Genomic DNA, 19,228 nt, shown 5'->3' with positions numbered 1-19,228 from the left:
TGTATGCAGGAAAGGGAAAGAAAAAAAACACCACATGGGTGGGTGTACAGACAGTTTCCATCTATAATTCACAAGAAGATGACGACTCAGATGTATATAAATTAAAATTGAGCTACAGAATATCCTCTTGTTGCAAGGTTACGTGACCTGATGAAGAGTCACCTAGACCCAGAGAGCAGATAAAGGTTATATCCTTCATAAAAAAGTAACGAAATTAGATATTTTTACAGTGCCAGCAACCGCAGGAATTAGGCTTAAACTTGCAAGTCTAAAGTAGAAAAGCAACAGAAACAAGCTTACCTTTCAAATTATATTTGAAGTTATACGTTAACTAAAAATGTTTTGTTCCTGATCCAGTACAGAAGTGCTTACACATACAAAACACAGCTTGAAAGAGTGAGAATTTTATTTTTCTTTACTGAATAAAGACAGTGTTTAACATAGAATGATGAAATGTAAATTACATTACCTTTTCTCCATAGCCTCTATCTTTGGTCATCATTTCCCTGAGCGTCTGTAGTACTTTAATACATAGTTTCTCCTCATTCTCCTCTAGCAGCTGTTTAGTATGCTTTATTAACCTGAAAATAACAAAACAAGCTGTGATTGTTTTAGTACTAATACTCTAAAATATACTCTATATATACTCTAAAGATATACATGGCTATCTTACTTAATTGGTTTAAGCTGCAAACAAGCTTTATTATCATACCATTATACAACCATCTTGGGAACATTCTCTCAAGAGCATCATTGAACCAGCTGCTTCGGGCTTTGGTGGAGCTGTGAAGGAAACTGCATCCCCCCCGGCAGGAGGACAGCCAGATAAACCCCTCTGACTGCAGGCAGAAAGGAATGAGGGGAAGGGGCAGTGGGATTTAGGACTTGCTGGTCCTCCAGAACAAACACTTAACAGTAAGAAAGAAAACTATTCCACATACTACTTTGTTAAAAAATATACCAAGAGTCTTGGATAGCGCAATTGGAAATCCATCCTACCCAGCATTTGTTTGTTACTCTGGTACCTGGTTTCCATAAACTCTCTATACAATCCACCCCTCCAGAGGGTGATCTGAGAAGCTGGATTCTGCTCTGCATTGCCCTCTAAATGACCTTGTAATCTTTCCTTTTCCTTCCCTCCAAATTTGGGAGGCATCTGCATTGGGTGATGCCCGTGATAACAACCGATTCTGACATATTACCCAGCACTAAGTGCTACAAGATCAAGTACTTTGCAAACATTACTAGGGTTGAAGGCAGGGGTAGAATAACAGGGATTAGCTCATAATTTTGTACTTGTTTATACTACTGTTTGTGACACTTCTATCCTGCAGCAAAGCCAGAAATTCTTAAGCATTAGCTGTGCGAGCACGTCAAGCAGTCTTTCCCATTCCCCAAGAGCTCCTCCCCCCGCCCCTCCCCCGGGACAAATTGCATTTACCATATCATTAAATACTCTGCTTACATAAAGCTGGGCAAGAGGGCACCATTCCATAGGGTGTGGGAAAATTGGGAAAAAGCAAAACATAACAAAAAACATAACAAAAAAGCCAACTCCCCAACTCCCAACAAGCCAGACTTCAGGACAACTTACTTGCAAATGAAACCTCCACTTTCACATTTCCTCCTCGCATCTGTGTTCTCTGGGAAGAGCAGTTCAGGCCTGTGAAGCACATCTACCAGTACTGATAACTCTGCCTGGACAAGAGGACGTAGGCGATCCTCTAAAGCTGATACTATGTCCTAGAATATAATCATATCAAGATTTTAAACAAACATTAAATACATCTAAATGTATATGCAAATTAATTTTACAAACTGCAAAAGTTAGGTCTGTCCTGCCTGGATAAACTAGATCAAAGACCTCTGAGTTTGGCCAGGTAAGACTTTCAGTTTTATAATTTAATAGTTGTCTTTAAAAAGGGAAGCCCAGATTTCCAGCAGTCCCCCAGATTACTTAGTTCCCCTACCCTCCCCATCTTTGTAGGTGCTCTTGTTCATACAGGGGCAAGAGAAGAATGCAGATTCAGACCTGCATTGAAACTCTGTGATAATGATCGGGTATTTATGCTTACATGAGCTGACAAAAAAAGTACCACTGTTAGCATTATGCAAAAAATAAAATTCTTCCCCTTTTCATTGATGTTTGGAAAGATGTAGCTACCTTAAAACAAAACCACATTTATCCTAACACTTAAACAAGCAGAAAATACCAAGATACCTCTGAAGCCAGAGAGGAAGTTTAATCAAATTGAAGTGGACAAATAGACAGGAATGGATAAAGGGGGAGAAACTATTTCAATGAGAATGGGTTGGGCAGTGTTTTTACATTACGTAAAATTAGAACTGTTTGCCAGAAAAAGCTTTTGGCCAGAGAATGAATCTTCAAAGGATAAAAGCATCATTCAAGATGATGAGTTTCATTTGGTATAAAAAAAGGCCTTATTGAACTGTCTACAGGTCTGAACATAGAATACAGCTATAACACATCAATCCCTATTTCCAGCACAAAGCATTATGTTTAAATAGTCTTTTTAGCAAAAACAGTATCGGAATGCACACACTTTGTTTCAAGGAGTGACTGTGGCTGCAACTGGTTCACAAGGAACCGATACGTCTATTTATTTCAAGCTCTGCAGTGGCTTCCAGGCAGGGCTGTGGCACCTTTCGTTGTACTGAGAGTTTTGGCGTACAAGGAGCAAAGCACTGGAGGAGTGTGGAAGGCTGTGATAATGAAAAAGTCCTGTCTTATCAAAGAAATATCACTAATGGTGGAACAAGAATACTTCAAGTACCACCACCTTCAAATATCAACATCTCCTAGGATAAGTACTTCTATACCCATTAGCCATGCACATTCAATTACCTGTCTTGATACAATGGTTTACATTTGATTTTATATACAGTATTACAGTATTATTATATTCAGCATCAGCTAATTTGATTACCATGCAGCATTTTGACTAGTTAATTCATTCCCAAATGTCCTTCTACTTAGTAAATTCCTCCTTTTGTGTAGGCATGCAAGTAAATGCTTATCAAAGGAGGAAGGGTGCTGTGTAGTCACCTGTAATCTTTCAATTATGTTTCGATAATCCCTGGAGGCAGCAAGCACTGAATCTCTGCGGGCAGCATTCCTTGCAGTCATTCGCCAGTTCATTGCAGTCTTCTGTACAATGTTGTGAGATTTCAGGAAGAGATTGTTGACCTGACTGTCCAAGTCTACAGGAATTGCAATTGCACGGCTTTTTGCTGCAACAAGCACAAGTTGGTAAGAATCGACCCCTTCAGCCCATGTATTACAACCAATGCAAGAACAAGACAAGCTCTACTTGCAATTTCCTTTGTGTGCACTTTAAACAATGCAATGCTCATTCCCAGTGTAATGGGTCAGACCTCTCTGTAGCATTACATTTAAAGACTTTCACACTTCAGAGCTGTTTACTGTCTTCAAAGTGTGGGAGTAGGAATCTGTCCTTACACACACACTCCCAACATCTCATGCTAACACACATGCACACCTATCCAACAGCATTTGGCCTCATATCCAGTACAAATTACTCTTCTTGCTACTAAAAGTGAAGCAAATTACTGGGAGGAGTGGCAAAGAACTATTTCCCTGCTGCAGATCAACAGGACTGCAGAGAGTTTTGAGGTTAAACGGAGAAAGCACTTCAGGTTACAGTGACAACACCTATCGCTCGACCATGACAGTGTATCAACGTAACTTTGGCTTTGTACTATGCCTTGGCTCCGAGTTATCTGCAAGTGGCTCCCGCGGGAAGTAAACTGCAGTTTCTTTTTGGAAGGATGACATGTAAGCAGCAAATACTGGATGACCATGTTTGCAGCAGTTAGTTCTGATTACACCCATTTCTTACCTACATCTGAGAGGACCCGAATGCAGCTTTCCACTGATGCCTTTTGGCCTGGCATTAACCAGTTGCAATGGTACACTCTGAACACACCTTGTAGCAACTGTACAAACACAGGTTGGCGAGTCTAGAACACAAGGTTAAAGAAAATCAAACTCATCACGCCATATTGAGATGTATCAGCATCACCTTGAGGTAATGCCAGTTACCAGCTTCAGTCATGACTCTCTGCACACCAGTCATTTCTAACTGGTCTGCATCCACTTGTTAGGCAACTTTATGTTGTAGACAGCATATCTACCACACAATCAGCAACTGAATGGATAGGGTGGGAACGAAGGCTGGAAGGGAAATATTAAATAGATAGCTTCTAAAGCATAAAGCCTCAAGTAATTGAAGCCTGACTAAGCAAAGGAAATAAGCAGTCATCTTCATCTGTTAAATCAGAGTTATCAGCAAACCTGGCATACAGAGATTCTTCTTTTAGCCTTGACCAGTAGCTGACTCAATAGTCCACAGGTAATGGGACTTTGCTCTTGGCTAAACAGCACAGCTCCAGAGTTGAAAACTCATCATTTCAAGTATTATTAGCTGGTATCTAATTTACTGAAGAAACCAGCTGTGTGTTTGTTACTTCGATCACAGGTAGTAGTTAGTGGTAAACACTACAGCTGCTATGGATCAGCCAAAATTAAGGTGTGGTTTTTAGCCCTGTATTTCGCAAGGTGAGCTTCCCCTATAGATAGGTGAGGTACTCCAACACACTCATGCAGATGAGCTCTGTTCTTTCATCTTTGCAACATCCCAACAATATTAACCAAAACTCCCTGCTTGGTTTTGTACAGTAATTACTTAGTAGAACAATTCATTTATTTTACCTGTAGAGGAAAGAGTATTTTAAATATTTCAAATGAACCTACATGGAGAGGAAATACCCTGTGTCCCTGTGCCTACTAGCTATGTAATGTTTCTATCAGCTAAGTGAACTACACCACAGTGCAAAGCCCACAAGACTTAGGAACCAGTGAAAAAAATACCTCTTTTATTCTGGTCAAGATTAATGCCTGTTTGTAAGAAAAAAATGGAGTTAGATGAAAAAACCAAATCTATTAGATAATTAAATCTATTAGATCCACTCATCAAATAGCACCATTATGAAATGTACAAAAAGAGAATCAAAATTCAAGAACCAAAAATTACTAAGAGGCAAATACCTATTATCCTTCCTAGAAATAAGCCAAACACTGAAAACATGGCAGACAGTAGCATTCTCCATGGGCACTGAAAATACCTGCACTTTTGGATTTAAGCCACCCACATATTCCTTTCAGTTCATATTTAAAAACTTTTCGGTCTTAAAATGCTTCAAAGATGTTTCATTTGCTTAAACTAGGTCAATAAATCAAATAAGAAATTTACTCCGTGTTCCACATGCCTCGAACTACACCTGCGAAGGAAAGCCTTGGGCAGCAGCACCCTTAGGAGGCAAACAGGCTAAAAAGTACTTGTTAAAGAGGAAAAGTTTTGGACAGATGTTCTTTGAAAAGACATATTTATGTTCTCCTAATTTTATATTATTTGAACTACATGACAGACGTACAAGGTGTTCCTTAAACAAGCAAGGCTGGTCCTGACTCAAAAGAGGTACAATTAAGTCAAACAAGCCATAACACGAAAGAGCATGAGACAAGAAGAGGCTCGCATGGGAAGAAACGAGATGACAAGGTGCAGCAGAAAGGACGGGGAATGACCGAATCCAAAGGCAACACAAAGGAGAGTGGCAACCATCACTCGCCTATGGAGACAGCGGCACCAGATCAGGTAGCAGTGTCTGCAGACTGCCCTGCGGCATCTCAGACAAGAGGGAAAAATCCCACCCGGAGGAGTGATGTAAACAGCCAGGTGGCCCAACAAGCTGTACTCTTCAGATGGAGAGTCCCTGGTTATGGGCAAGAGCCTTGACAGGCAGAAAAAGGGAGAGAAACAGAGCTTTTAACTTAGAAATGTAGAGGAAAGATGAATCTAGGATAAGACAGAACTTTCAACTGAGATGGTAAAAGAGAGGTGAAATAAGTTACTTCATCCTGCTAAACAGAGGGAGAGATTGAGAAACTAAAGAAAAGTTGCTGACAAATAAACTTAACAGATCACTAAAATACAATGGTAAGGAAACGTATTCAAATGCTGTACACTCAGAGATGACAATTAAAAGCATGACAGGGAAGACAGGAGAAGGGCAGAGCCCTGGAGGACAAGGGTAACTTGATCTCAATTTCTCATGTTCTTTTGATGAAGTTTTGACAAACTAGCATGGAGGCTGATACCACAATAGCAGCTGACATTTTAAAGTCACATGAGGGGCAAATCAACTGCTGGACTGCTCAGACTTGTGTGAATTAAGGCAGAACCTTAATAAAGCTGCTCAGCCCAAACACAGCTGTTGCAGCTCCCTGCACTCTCACAGGCAATGCCCCAAGTTTGGCAATTAAAGGGCATTTGAGCCAATCTCAAATGCAGCTCTGTGGCTTTCAGTGTGACTGCCTCCTTGTCTGAATAAGGAGGGCTGCCTAAGCCTATGAGAAGCAGGGCTATGTTGAATGCTAAACAGTCGGGAGATCAGGCTGGCCACTGGTCATCCAGACATGGGTCGAATACATGTCCTGACTCAAGGGGGACTGACTGTCGACACAAGAGATATGGGTAGTCAGTCAGAAAAGCAAGAACATCACTGCTCGTACTGAGCAGAAGGAAGTCTTTACCTGATGCACAGTCACGCAGCAGTTTTATGTACACTTCCCTGGAGCACTGCAGTGACCCAGGCAGCACACCATAATCCAAAGGGTTAGCATAAGTTCTTTGACAAGGGACTGACATGTCAAATTGCCAAATGCCCTTTATGGCCACTTTTGGGAACCAGATTCCTCCTAAGCGGCTGCCTGTTGCATTCAATTACAAACCTGGAGTTTGCACTGTGAACAACTGCCTTTGGCACGATGAGGTTGCATCAAGTTTCAACAACTACCATACTCAAACTTCTGACAGACCTGCCAGGCACCTGACCACTCCACCCACACTCCTCCCAAAAAGTTATTTATGAACACATGAATGATGTTATCTTTGTGCTACAATACAAATATTAGGGCAATGTCCTGACACTGCTGTTCTGCAGTGGAAATCTCTACCTTCTGTCACTTCACCAATGTTCCAAGCTTCTCCTCCACATTTCCCCAACTTTTGAACAAGACAAAAATTACTCAGCTTAATGAAACACACTAGAGCTTTTAGAATTTTTTTTTTTAAAAGGAAATTAGAATCTTCCTATAAAAACATGCTTTCTTTAAACAATCACTTTAGCACTCTCCTGTAATGCAACACCCTCTCCTCCTGTCTGGAAAGCCTGCCACCAAAGCTTTATCTTCCTTCTTGATGGCACTCTGGAGAACTCCTTGCTGCCGTGCTACTGCTTTACCACTGCTAGACAGCTGGCACGCCAAACTACTGCTGAGCAAAATTGCTTGTTTGCTCTCCTACACCTGCCCACATCGTCTTTTTCAACTGTACTCTGATCTAAGGCCGCAAAGAGGACAACCAGAGATGCAACCGCAATACAAAACATACAAAAAATCCTTCATTTCCCTACTTGCAGTGTGTTTTTCTCACCCACATCCTGATAATGACACGTAGAAACTCTCTCCAAAAGATCTGTGTGATCTCGGTGGTAGTACAGAGTTGAATCTACTAATGAAGTAATGTGACACTTCAGCCTCTCTAGAAAAACATTTGTATTCTGATCTATAAATCTTTCCACTTCTACAGCAAAAGAAACATCCTGGTCACTAAGAATACATATCTGCTCCCCCATTACAATCAGGTGTTTCTTTTTAACTGGTAAATGGAACCAAAGTGGAATGAACATAATTGTATTTGCAGCATATTTTCACTTTTCTGTCTCTCTACATTTTCCTACCTGCAAAGTAGTGCTCTGATCAGAGAATGGGGAACTGAAGAAAGTGGTGACTATACTCATGACTATTTCTGTAACGTACTTCTCCAATATGGAGTCAGCATGCTTTCTGTCGCTGGTGTTGTTACAAGCCTGCAAGACAATTCATTCTTAGGTCAGAAGCAGCTCAACCAAGGTAGATTAATAAGCGTTACAGACTGGAATTCTTGATTTCGCACTGTTCACAGCAATTCCCTGCCACAATGATATTTATGACACTTGGATCTCTGGACTTCCAGCACATACAAAAGCAGAAGCCCAACACTGTTACTGTTTTAATGTGCTGGCATATAGCATGTTTAGGAGGGAGGGAAAAAAATAGAGTGCCTTAGAGGAAAGAAAGTAGTAGGGTAGGGAGGACTGAGGTGTAATGCTTTCGTATGGGGAAATACTTGGAATCCCAGGCAAAAAGCCATATGGCCAAACAAATGCCAAGCTTGGAAAAAATTGGTCCCGACCTGCCAAAAATCATTGACTATTGCTCAGGAAGGAGCTCACTATCCTGGCCAGAATAAGCAAGCCAGGTGGCAGAACAGAAAAAGGCATTAGACAAAAGGGCAGGGTGTGGGGCTTTTCTGAGGTTTGTTGTTTTTTTTTTTTTTTTCCTTTTTAAAAGGAAAATATTAATGTGTTCCATGGAATATGACTAATGAAATCCACAGGCATAAGCAAAAGAAGGCACATATAAATTTGAAGGAACACAGTATTCAGGGTACTTATTGTCTTGATGCACTGTTATGTCTTATTCTTACTGCTCTGTAGTAAATAGGTTCATTTAAGCTTTTTTAATTCAGTTCCTAGATACAGAAATCATTACCCGACAGATGTCAACCAGGAAGTTCTCAAATAGCTTCCACATATGATTACTGGTGTAAATCTCTTTCATTTCTACTTCTGTGTCCACATAGCAATGATTCAAGAAGTTGATGTACGCAATTTTGACCTAAAAGTAGAGAAAAAAATTGCCATTAAAAAAACCTGAATGGTATTATGAATGAATATAATGTCACATTAAAACTGCTATGTAAATAATTTGTAATTCTACTTCTTCCTTTTATTTAAGCACTGGTGAAATTTAATGCCATGAATAGCAAGACATCGTCCAATAAAAAACACCAGGATTATTGCAGACAAAACGTCAGCATAATAATCATTTCCAGTTCTGCAGAACCATCTGTTCAAGGTTAGCAGCATACTCCATAAACCTCTCTGCCTCAAGAACCCTATAAAACAACACAGTACAGCATCACATCCCCATTTTAAGGGCAAGGAAACAAGTATAGAAAGATTTAACTTAACTATCCAGATTCACTGGGGTGGCTGATAGCACAACCAGGGAAGGAATCCAGTTTCCCAGCTCACAGCTTCCTGTCCACCTGCACCACCGCCCTTCCCAGGCCAGACTCAGCATTATCAAATCTCTCTCACCCAAAGCCAGCATATTTCAAATACATATAGGCCAGTGCTTCCAAACAGCCCTCACCTCAGGTATGCAATCCTCGTGGGTTACTACCCTAACAATGTCATCCAAAGGAAGAAGGGAGTTGCATTTTATTTCTGTATAGACATTTTTGCCTTCTGTGCACACAGCAAGCAGTTCTACTAAGTGGATGTGGTACATCAGGGGGCTGTTTTCATCCATCCGATCTCTCTCTGATCTCATCATTTGCACCAAAGTCTGGAAGGAGGCTCTGTCATTGTAAAACACTAGGACATCTTCTCCCGCATTCACCAGCTACCGAGAAAGAAAAATATTCCATCAGCAGATCAAAGCCTGTGCATCTCCCCGCAGCATCCTCCCCTAATCTGTGGGCTGACTGTTACAGTGCAAATCCCGATTAGCTATTCTTTAGACACTTAAAAGGAGTGCAGCCCACCAAGTCAGCTGGGCATTCCTCTTGTGCTCCCTTCATGGGATAGAGGGCTCAAGTATGACATTTTCTCTTAAAGAATTTACCACTTCTGAACTGCTGAAGAACTTCAAAGTCAGCCCAACTGACTGCTTAGACAGAAGTTGTGCCAAGAAGCTTGTGACTTTCCATTGTGCTTTTTTATTTCACGTATATTGCCTCAGCTGACTTTTTAATACAGCTAGCTGTAGACATACCGTTTTGTTCAGAGAAACGCCCCAGGGGCACACCGGATGGGAGGACTGCAGGGCTCAGTAATTCCACCCTTCTGAACAAACATCATCAATTTTCCAAGGCTAGCGAGTGACACGTTAAGTCACACACTGAAGATTTCTATCAGCTTCACATTTGAGACCCGGATGGCCACATTTTCAGAGCAGTTCAGACCTCCTCTAACTCAATGAAGGGAAGAAGAATGAGCAAACAGAGACCTGCTCCAGGCTGGGCACTTCTGAGCACCCAGCTGGAGGGATCTGAGGCTGTCCTCCTGCAGGGTTTCTGGCATAGATAAAATGCAGAAGGCAACCCCCAAGGCAACCCCCTTTTCTCAGGAGCTGCTGACCCCCATGGAAGCTGATTGCTGAGCATCTCACAAACTCGACTCCGTGTTGAGAAGCTCACAAAACCATTTTTGAACTGAACGGCAAAATATGGAAGACCTTTGATGAATCATAGTAAGATTGATACACAAAAGCCAGAGCTTGACAAACCTGATCCTCGGGCTCCCCCTGCTGAGGAGGCCAATAAAAATCCCATCAGACATGCAAATACGCTGTCAAACAGTTCATGTCCAATATCCAACTTAAAGGGATTTATTCACCCTTCTCTTACTTCTCCCTTCTATCCTGACACTCCAATTTCCCAGTTACCTACACATCTAAATTTCTGAAGACCCTCAGACTTTTCCGCCTTCAGCACTTGAACAGCTGAATATGTAGGTCTTGGTAAGATAAGAAATTCCCATCAAAATACTCTACTATCATGCTGAAATTTTCCTTCTGCATCAGTGATCTTAAACTATTACCATTCTACGCAATTTTGCCAGAGAAAGGCAGCCTTGCTTTGTAAGCCCACCTATACTCTGCTGTGCAGAGGCCTGGAAAATAACTCATAAGTATCATTAATAACCAACCACTCGTTATACCTATAGGTGAAGAGCTCAGAAAGCTTTCAGTCAGAAAAAAGCCTATGCTTTCTGGTAGCTGTATGCTCTTTTTGCATTGTGAGAGCTAACTGTCAGCTTCTTGGCAGTCCCAGAAGCGAGAGGATCAATTTGTCATTTTCACCAAATGGTATGTGAAAACTTCTGTTCAGACCTTGCAAATCTCTGCAGCTCTCACCTCAGCCATTACCATATCTTGGCATTTCTTAATGAATTTTCCTTCCGCCTTGACAATTGTCTGCAGGAACTTTATGTACTGAACGTTTCTGCCATGTGTTTCGATACAGTGGACAAAGTGTTGAACAACGCGTTCATTAATCTCACTGCAAAGCTGGAAGTTGTTCATGAAAATGTGCTGCATTGTTACTGCTTCCAGAATCTAATGGAGGAGATGAAAGAAAGCAAGAAATTAGAAAATAAACAAACCACCAAACCCACACAGAGGTCAGGATAAAGTCAACACTCCTGCAGGGTGCAGGACTGAAAAGAACATTTCCGAGGACCTAATCTTTCAACACAACAGCTCATATCTAAGCCTATTTTTCAGTCCACTTCAGCCTCTTGAACTTTTTACACTCAAACAGTCCTAAACAAACAGATCTTGCCAACTTTCGAGGCTTTAGAATGAAAACAAAATGTGACCCCTTCAACCAGTCTTGCATCAGAGCAGGCCCAGAGGCAATCACCAAGGACAATCCATTCTCTTTTCTTGCTAGAAAAAAAAAAATCATGGCATGAGGTTATCCTTACCCCTGGGTTAAGGAACAGGTTTATGTGCTTGTGCAGCAATGCCTGGTTCTGTTGGTTCCCAGCACAAAAGTTCTGTAAAAACTCATGTGCAAGCTTCATTATCTCCTGCATCCTCGTGTCTTCAGCCTATGATTGCATGACAAATAAGATGGGGTTAAAAAGAATCTGAAGGTTCATTTTCAGGTGAGTACTGCATGAGCCACAGCTCCAGCTCTGCAAGGGAACTGTCACGTCTCTCTCACACTCCAAAGAAAAACAAACCTCCACCCAGTTCACAGACATTAGGGATGAGTTTGGCCTGCTTCACAGTTTTAAAGATCATCAAAAATAAAGACCATAATAGAAATTACAGTAGTTTATTCTCTAAAATTGCATACTCCATGGCCAAGCCTGCCAGCAACGTGCTTTAGTCACTTTTACACTTCTGAACATACCAGTGCATTGGCCAAACCACACATCACCACCTTGGGGCTACAGAGGAAAACTGCCATGTTCCACTGAAATGCATTTCAACAGCAACAGATAGGTAGTTCATGGCAAAGAAGAGATGGAAAGTTATTATTGCAACAGTTAAGCCCAATTTATATTTACTGGAATCCACACACTACTTGCATGCCTCCAAGTATAGTTCAGGAATCAGTGCCTTTCCTCTGACATCAGTGTGGATTAGCAGTCCACTGATGGTATAAAATGCAGTTTGGAAAATTAGTGTCTGCTTTTATTTTTAAGGAGTTTCATATATTTTCAAGGGTGAAGCACCTTCCACACTGCCTGTCCAATATGTTATCATATGCACGGGACAGAAAGGTGACAAAGAGGTGTTGGAGGGTGTTTTTGCTGCTGATTTTTTAAGAAAATATGAAGCAAGATAGCATGAGACTTAGCTAAGCTGTCTAGAATTACTGGTTCTCAGAAACCTGTAGAGTTCTCAGAAACCTGTAGAGTTTGGAACAGAGGACAGCAAAGTGACCGGGAAAGTGTGAAGAGCTCCCTCGCCTATACAATGGTAAGTACCTGTCACCTGTGACTAATGGGCAGCCAACGTGATGAACTTAGGGTGTGCTTCATCAGCACAATGCGGTGCTGTGCAAGCTCAAACTGTACAGCAACCCAGTCAAAGTGGGCTTCAAACTGCACCACTGACGTTACATGGCACTTTGATATGGTTAATCATGAACAGCAGTCCTCGCTGGAGAGCCAGTTGATATTTATTCATTTCTAAGGGGGAGTTTGGGACTCTGCAACTGGGGGGCTCTGTGTCTGTATCTAACTACTGGGCAGACCTGCTGATAAATACCATGAGGGACCAGGCACCCTCGTATCCCTTAGTGTTCCTGGGATGGCTGTCATACAGCTACCCCGTAGCAATAATGAGGGTCTTGCTTCTACCAGCACAGCTTAACTTCAAGGCAGCACACACCTCCCGTGAAAAGCGAGAGCTGAGCCTTGGTCTTACTCTGAGCTACGATGGACAAATGTATTCAGGAAATAGTGCATAACACTGTACATTCAAAGACTTCAAACAAAGCTTATATAAGCTCCCAATTATTTTTGAAGTGTGGATATTTCATAGACTATAAGGCTATATAAAATAGCCTCTTTGAATCCAATATAAAGATGGAAGGTTCAGGAAGATTCAGAGGAGGTATTAAAAGCTGTCAATATGACATGAAGCAAGGCGACAGCCATACAGAAACCCAACCTTTTCGTAAGGGATCTGCAGCAGCTCCAGCACAACCACGTGAGCTCCCATGTTCCTCAGAAGTCGCTGCTGCTGCTTACGGCTTTTCCTGACCGAGGCACTTTCCTGAACACAGAGCTTGCTGAGACGTAGCAGGATCTGGAGAAGAGACATGCTTTAGAGCTGAAATTCTGGGTTTTATTTCAGAACATGGTTCCCAGAGAACAGCAACAGTGAAAAACGCATCTGCATGGACTACAGCGGCTCCAGGCAGCAAAATCAGGTTTTGGGGTCTTGAGGTGAGGAGCTAAGACCAGGCTAAGGCCTGGTTGCTCCTGCAATAACAGCAGAGGTGCCAAAGGACCGAGCTGGAACCAAGAACCTCCGGGAAACATGGGGGCAGAAGGCAGCGACGGCATCTGCTGCCCGCTCGGGTGGCAGCCACCATCCCCTCACCACCCCCCCGGGGACGCAGCAGCCAGCAGAGCCTTGCGGCACTCGGCACAGGCACGGGAAGCAGTGTGGCAACAGCGCTATCATCACATCTGGTGGTGTGCTGGCCTGGGCGTCATCCATTGCATCTCTGACCTGGGCTGGTCCTGAGGAATTCAGCCATGTCAAGTGAACCTGGCATAAGGCTCTGCAGCACGGTGCCACAGAAAGCCCATTAGCTAACACCACACCAGCACCAACGCATGCTCTTTGTCTGGTATTTTTAAAATTAAATTTCAACAGCACAGTGGTTTTGAGTGCAAGATACTCGGGACAGGGCAAATCAAATAGCTTCTCCACTTGCTTACTTCCTTCATAGCCTTTACCAATAAAAATATTGTGTTACCATTGAAACAGCAGCAAAGCGTCGCGTTTCTCACTAAACCATTCTTAAGGAAAGAATACACGTCGTGCTTATTATACTCCTGGCTTCTCATTCAAGTTGGGATATGTTATTACTCAGCAAATAGTTTCCACAATGGAAGAGTGACTCAGACTTTCCTGGGTGTCTCCTTCTGACTACAGCTTTCCAGAGCTGTGTTACTCATTTACACTTCCATTTAACCATCAAGAAGCAAAGTTTTACCTCTTTTACTACACGGTAGTTGTAGCTGCTAGTACTTTCAGGCTTTTGGGACTTGCTGTGACCTTCCTGTGGATAAAAATCAGACAATTTATTACTAGCCTATAGTATTGTCTTCATGAAGGCTAAAATTACCATTGTAGGATAGCGCGTGCTCTCTTCCTGGAAAGGAGTGTCATCCTTCAATTCTCTGACAGTCTCAAGAAAAGTACATATAATTATCCTGTCAAGTCACATTGACCTCTATAACATAAAATAAGGTGAGGGTGGGATGATTTTAGAGACAGCAACCTCCTGTCCTTTCCTTTGCTTGTCACATTTTGTCTGTAATCAAGTCTCCTCCAAAAAAATGTCTTTCTTTCTCTCCCTCTCTACTATTATTAAACTGTCATTGCATAGATATCAAGAGATACCTCACAGAACTACACACTAGGAAAGCAATGAGTAAATTACTTCTATTTACTTCCAACAATAAATGTTCATAACCCACGGACTATTTCTTGCATTCCCTCACCCGGTCTTTTCTATTTGATTGCAAATTATACTGAGACAAAAGTTCTAAGCCAGATGTGCATGCCAGGGAAGTCGAGTATTACCAAGTACAGATAAAGCAGCAACATTTACCCGGTTTCTCAAGCACTGTTCTCTTCTGCCACTTAATAACAGTGCCATGATTCAAAATGCATCACCTGAACAGTTCACAGCTCTGCCCTTACATTATTTGAGGTACTTTTGATCATATAAAAAACATGCAATCTATCAGTGCTGAAAGGACACAACTCAAGAGCCAGAGCAAACCCAAACCAACTGTTCTGTTAGATCCTAAAGATGACACATCAGTGGGTGCTAATCCTGAGCAGTTTCCACCTGAGACTAATTGGCATCACCTAGCTCAAGTTCTCCTCTTGTTATTGCCTTAGTCCAAAAGCAATTCAGATAGCCTCACCAGGCTACACAGTGTGCTGGAAAGATACTTGTTTTTTTTAGTCACAGTTCTGGAAACAGTTACATTTTCATAAATTATTAATTCACTAATTTGTGCAAACAGAACCTAATTACCTCTTTTTTCTTGTGTTCATTTTCACCTTGCACTCCATCCATAGTCTCATCAGGGCCCTGGCCTTTGTACACCCAAAGCTCCGATTTTTCCACAATAGACCTCAGCTGGTCCAAATCTTGTTTTATCTGCTTGTAGTTGTCAACATCTTGGCTGGTAACAAGCAGTTGAACCTTACATGAATGCAATACATTAGTTGCACAAAAGGATTGGTTTTAGCTGCAATATATACATTCAGATGAGGAATAACACTCTTAATACAAACACGTACCTGTTTAAAAGCTTGAAGGACTTCTTGTCTCTGACTAAAGTGCCGGAAGAGTAGCTGAAGTGCTCCAGACACCAGAGGAGGATAGTCATGCATTGTTAAATGCAACAAAACTCTGAGAAATGTTCTGCCACCATGATCGTCCAAATCCAGTGGTGTATTTTCCTCACTGAAAACAGAGTGTAGGAGTTAACTAGCATATTAAACTGAACGTCCCAGCAGGTTCTCAAGTCCAGTCAGCGGTGGCAGAAAACCTTTTTTCTTACTTTTAAATAAGGGTGAAATTAAACAAAAAGTTCTATCTTAAGACACAGAGGGTTTTTTGGTATACTGCTTAATAGGGAGGCTATTCCAGAATCTCATTAATCATAGTTCACTCAGCTTACATTAATCAACTTACATTTTTCAGGGTCTAACTATGCCAAAATATTTGTCCCTATGTCAGCCTCACCTTATTGCTCAAATAGTTCTTGCCCATTCCTGATACCAACCTTTTTCTCACTATTTATGAAATAAAACCCTACCTCAGTATCCAGGTTGCAATGCTAATTATGTCAAGCACTTGAAATCCTCCTCTTCCCTCTCCTTCTCCTGCACCTCTTTTCTGAGCATGAGAAACTCATCCTGTATTTTTTTTTCCTATCAGTGCCCCCTCAATCTTTTCCGTATTCTGCTTCCAACTGAGTCTGCACGCTTACATTAAAAATTCTGGTTATTAATTCTGTAAATGAATCTCTCTCTCCCCTTCTGCCTTCATTTAAGAAATCAGTTATTTTAGGATTACAGAAAACAACTGCAGCTCTGAGCAGCTTAAGGACATGTAGAATATACAGCTTCATGGTGCTCCAGCAGATAGTAGGTGGAGTATCAGGATAAGCTGAAGTACTTGGAGTCTGTCACTGACTTGCTGTCCTGTGATTTAAGAAAGGATATAAGCTTCTCCGGAAGGAAGGCAGGTATGGAAGGTACAGCTTGCTTTGTTCTGTCATGCATGTGCAGTTTAATGCTGCATTATACAAAAAAAGGATGGCTAAATATGTATCTATCTCAGTAGAACTCCCAATCCTTGCCTACACAAACTTTTCCACCTAAGATTTTGCTGCAGCATTCAGCTCAGATGCACTAATCCTCCAGCTTGGCTTTCACCCACACAAGTGAAGCCCTCCCATGAAGATCTTTCTGGCTGAAGGACCCCTGTCCCTTATCTGTGGCTTTTAATCCAAATGGACACTACTTTGAGCTGTATCAAAGGCATTTCAGGAAAATGAGGCCTAGGTAATTATGACAGCTGTTTCCAATCTTTTCCCAGTTACCACCTCCCTTTCAACTGCAATCCCCTCTCCTTGGGAGCCCTAAGGGCTGCAGCCTGGGAACTGCTGAGCTACCCCTTGATTAGCACTAGTGGAGAGATACTTTCCTTCCACCAAAGATCCCCTCAGCTTGTTCTTCAATATGTTCAAAGTCCAGGGCTCCTGAGAAAATAACAAGACAAATACGTTATGTCAGAATGGCACCAGAGGTGTTTTTGCAACCTAAACCCATTTTAAACGGCAAGTGGTGATGTAGCTGTAAACAAGAGGGTCATAACAAGCTGAAAGGAACACTGAGAGATTACTGAAGCAGCCTGCTGAGATAACATAAGACAATAAATTAACCTGTTCTCAGCTCACAAATGAAACTGCATAATCACTTCACCAACATCCAGGCTTATTCTTCTCTTGCCTATTTTTAGATTGCACCAGCATCATTCCAGGATACCAGGGACCTGGTGTCATTCAGAGGGGCCAGCCACAAGAAACGCCAAACTTCAACCTTGAGAAGTTATAAAGCAGTAAATTCAGCAATGACAGCAATACTCCTGTGGCTCAAGAGACAAAAAGATCTTTGCATTTTTCAGTATAAGGTATATATTATCACATGGGCAATGATTAATATTCTGAAATAAAAAAGTAAAAATGGTAAAACAGTGTTGGAGCTCTCAATCTTTCACAAACATTTGCAAAGGGGAACAGAAAGAGCATGGGGATTTTACATCTTTTCCAAAAACATTTATCCTCTTTCTTCCAAAGTTCAACTCGCAGAAAGAGCTCTCCCCACCAGCCCAGTTTCGAAGGCCCTGGCACCCCGGGGGGCTGCTGGACAGGCAGCCCAAGAAAAAAGTAAACACATCTCCTTTGAAGCGAGATCAAAAGAAACAGTCTCCTCCCTTTGAAGACTTCACATCTAAACCACATTTTCCTTATCTTTCTCCTTTGCATCTAGAGATACGGTCTCCGAATTGAGGGAGAAAAACTGTTTGATGTCTAATAAGCTCCACTTTTAAAGTCCAGTTATTCCTACACAGTACAGGTCCTAACTACAGGACACTTTCTCCCCTGGAAAGCGATACAGCAATTAACAACACCCCATCAACCCAGTCCACTAACTATCTGGCTTTCAATTAAGAACAACACTGGACATGAAAAGCTCCTTAACAGCTTACTTTCATACCCTTGTCTAGCAGCACTGAGATACAGACACCTCCAGATGTCCCGCCTTCCTACAATACCTTTGGAAAAGAGAAATTTGGGTGGCTAGAGGCATCAGGCCCGGGGAAAGGGATGGAGGAAATCACATTACTTTGGGGACCCTTTTCCTTCACCCAGAAACACTAATATAGAAGATTTAATTTGAGCTTGATGACAGGTCACACATGATAGTATTTCAGGTTTTCTTTAAAGGATGCATCTCAGGCTCTTGGTCACGCTTAACACATGGAAACAAGTAGGAGAGAGTACAAATAAATCCTGGGTTTTGTTTGGCGTATATGGAAATGATCCCTATCATTATTCCCGCTGCTAGCAGGGTACTCTGCTGCAGCAGGACAGTTCATATGCCAAAGCAAGAACCTGAATCAATTATCCAATTAGCACCTCTAAGATTAAAGAGTCTTCCCTAACCCACACAAATTCATTCTTTGCAAAATAACTAACCTGGTACATTAGCTGGCATTTCTTGATTACTGCTTCCAGTGGGTGATTCAGACATCTGGGCATTGCTTTCATCAAATTCATGTTTAAATATACAAAGTAGGCAGGAGATTCTGTAGTCCAATCTCACATTCAAAATAAACTGATAATACAGAAATAGTAAAAATACTGAAATAACTTGCCTATTTCCAAGCACACGTACAGACAATTTACACATAATGCAGTGCTACAAACACGCAAGATCAACATAGTAAAAATGGGGATTTAACTTGGAGAAGAGGTACACAAACGTTTTCTTAAAAATCCCCAGAATTCAGTGATTTTTTTTTCAGTGATTTCAATGAGTGTATGAAATGCACACAGTAATAGATACTTATGAGTAAAAGATTTTGGCAGAGTTTTGATCCCTTGTTACTGCCCAATGCAGGCATCCTCACCTCGCCCTCCAGGAAAGGAAAGCAGCATTTCTATCTCCATT

General features: G+C 41.7%; 1 protein-coding gene across 1 annotated transcript in view; it reads right to left on the bottom strand.

Moving 5' to 3' along the window:
• Positions 1-469: 469 nt before the first annotated feature.
• The window catches only part of ITPR1 (inositol 1,4,5-trisphosphate receptor, type 1), a gene marked incomplete at both ends in the record, with an annotated part of 45,111 nt that continues 26,352 nt past the window's right edge, over positions 470-19,228 (bottom strand). Inside the window, 15 exons of the mRNA XM_009578531.1 lie at positions 470-581; positions 1,595-1,743; positions 3,068-3,252; positions 3,882-4,002; positions 7,843-7,971; positions 8,696-8,821; positions 9,362-9,613; positions 11,129-11,329; positions 11,701-11,826; positions 13,403-13,540; positions 14,460-14,525; positions 15,516-15,686; positions 15,785-15,946; positions 17,195-17,253; positions 18,754-18,892. Of these exons, the coding sequence (XP_009576826.1) occupies positions 470-581; positions 1,595-1,743; positions 3,068-3,252; positions 3,882-4,002; positions 7,843-7,971; positions 8,696-8,821; positions 9,362-9,613; positions 11,129-11,329; positions 11,701-11,826; positions 13,403-13,540; positions 14,460-14,525; positions 15,516-15,686; positions 15,785-15,946; positions 17,195-17,253; positions 18,754-18,892 (2,136 nt within the window). The remainder of the gene's footprint in view (positions 582-1,594; positions 1,744-3,067; positions 3,253-3,881; positions 4,003-7,842; positions 7,972-8,695; positions 8,822-9,361; positions 9,614-11,128; positions 11,330-11,700; positions 11,827-13,402; positions 13,541-14,459; positions 14,526-15,515; positions 15,687-15,784; positions 15,947-17,194; positions 17,254-18,753; positions 18,893-19,228) is intronic.

The sequence above is a fragment of the Fulmarus glacialis genome, unplaced genomic scaffold (genome assembly GCF_000690835.1).
Source record: "Fulmarus glacialis isolate BGI_N327 unplaced genomic scaffold, ASM69083v1 scaffold12780, whole genome shotgun sequence".
Lineage (NCBI taxonomy): Eukaryota > Metazoa > Chordata > Aves > Procellariiformes > Procellariidae > Fulmarus > Fulmarus glacialis.
Note: the sequence above shows the minus strand (reverse complement) of the source record. Positions and strands in the feature narration are given on the sequence as shown.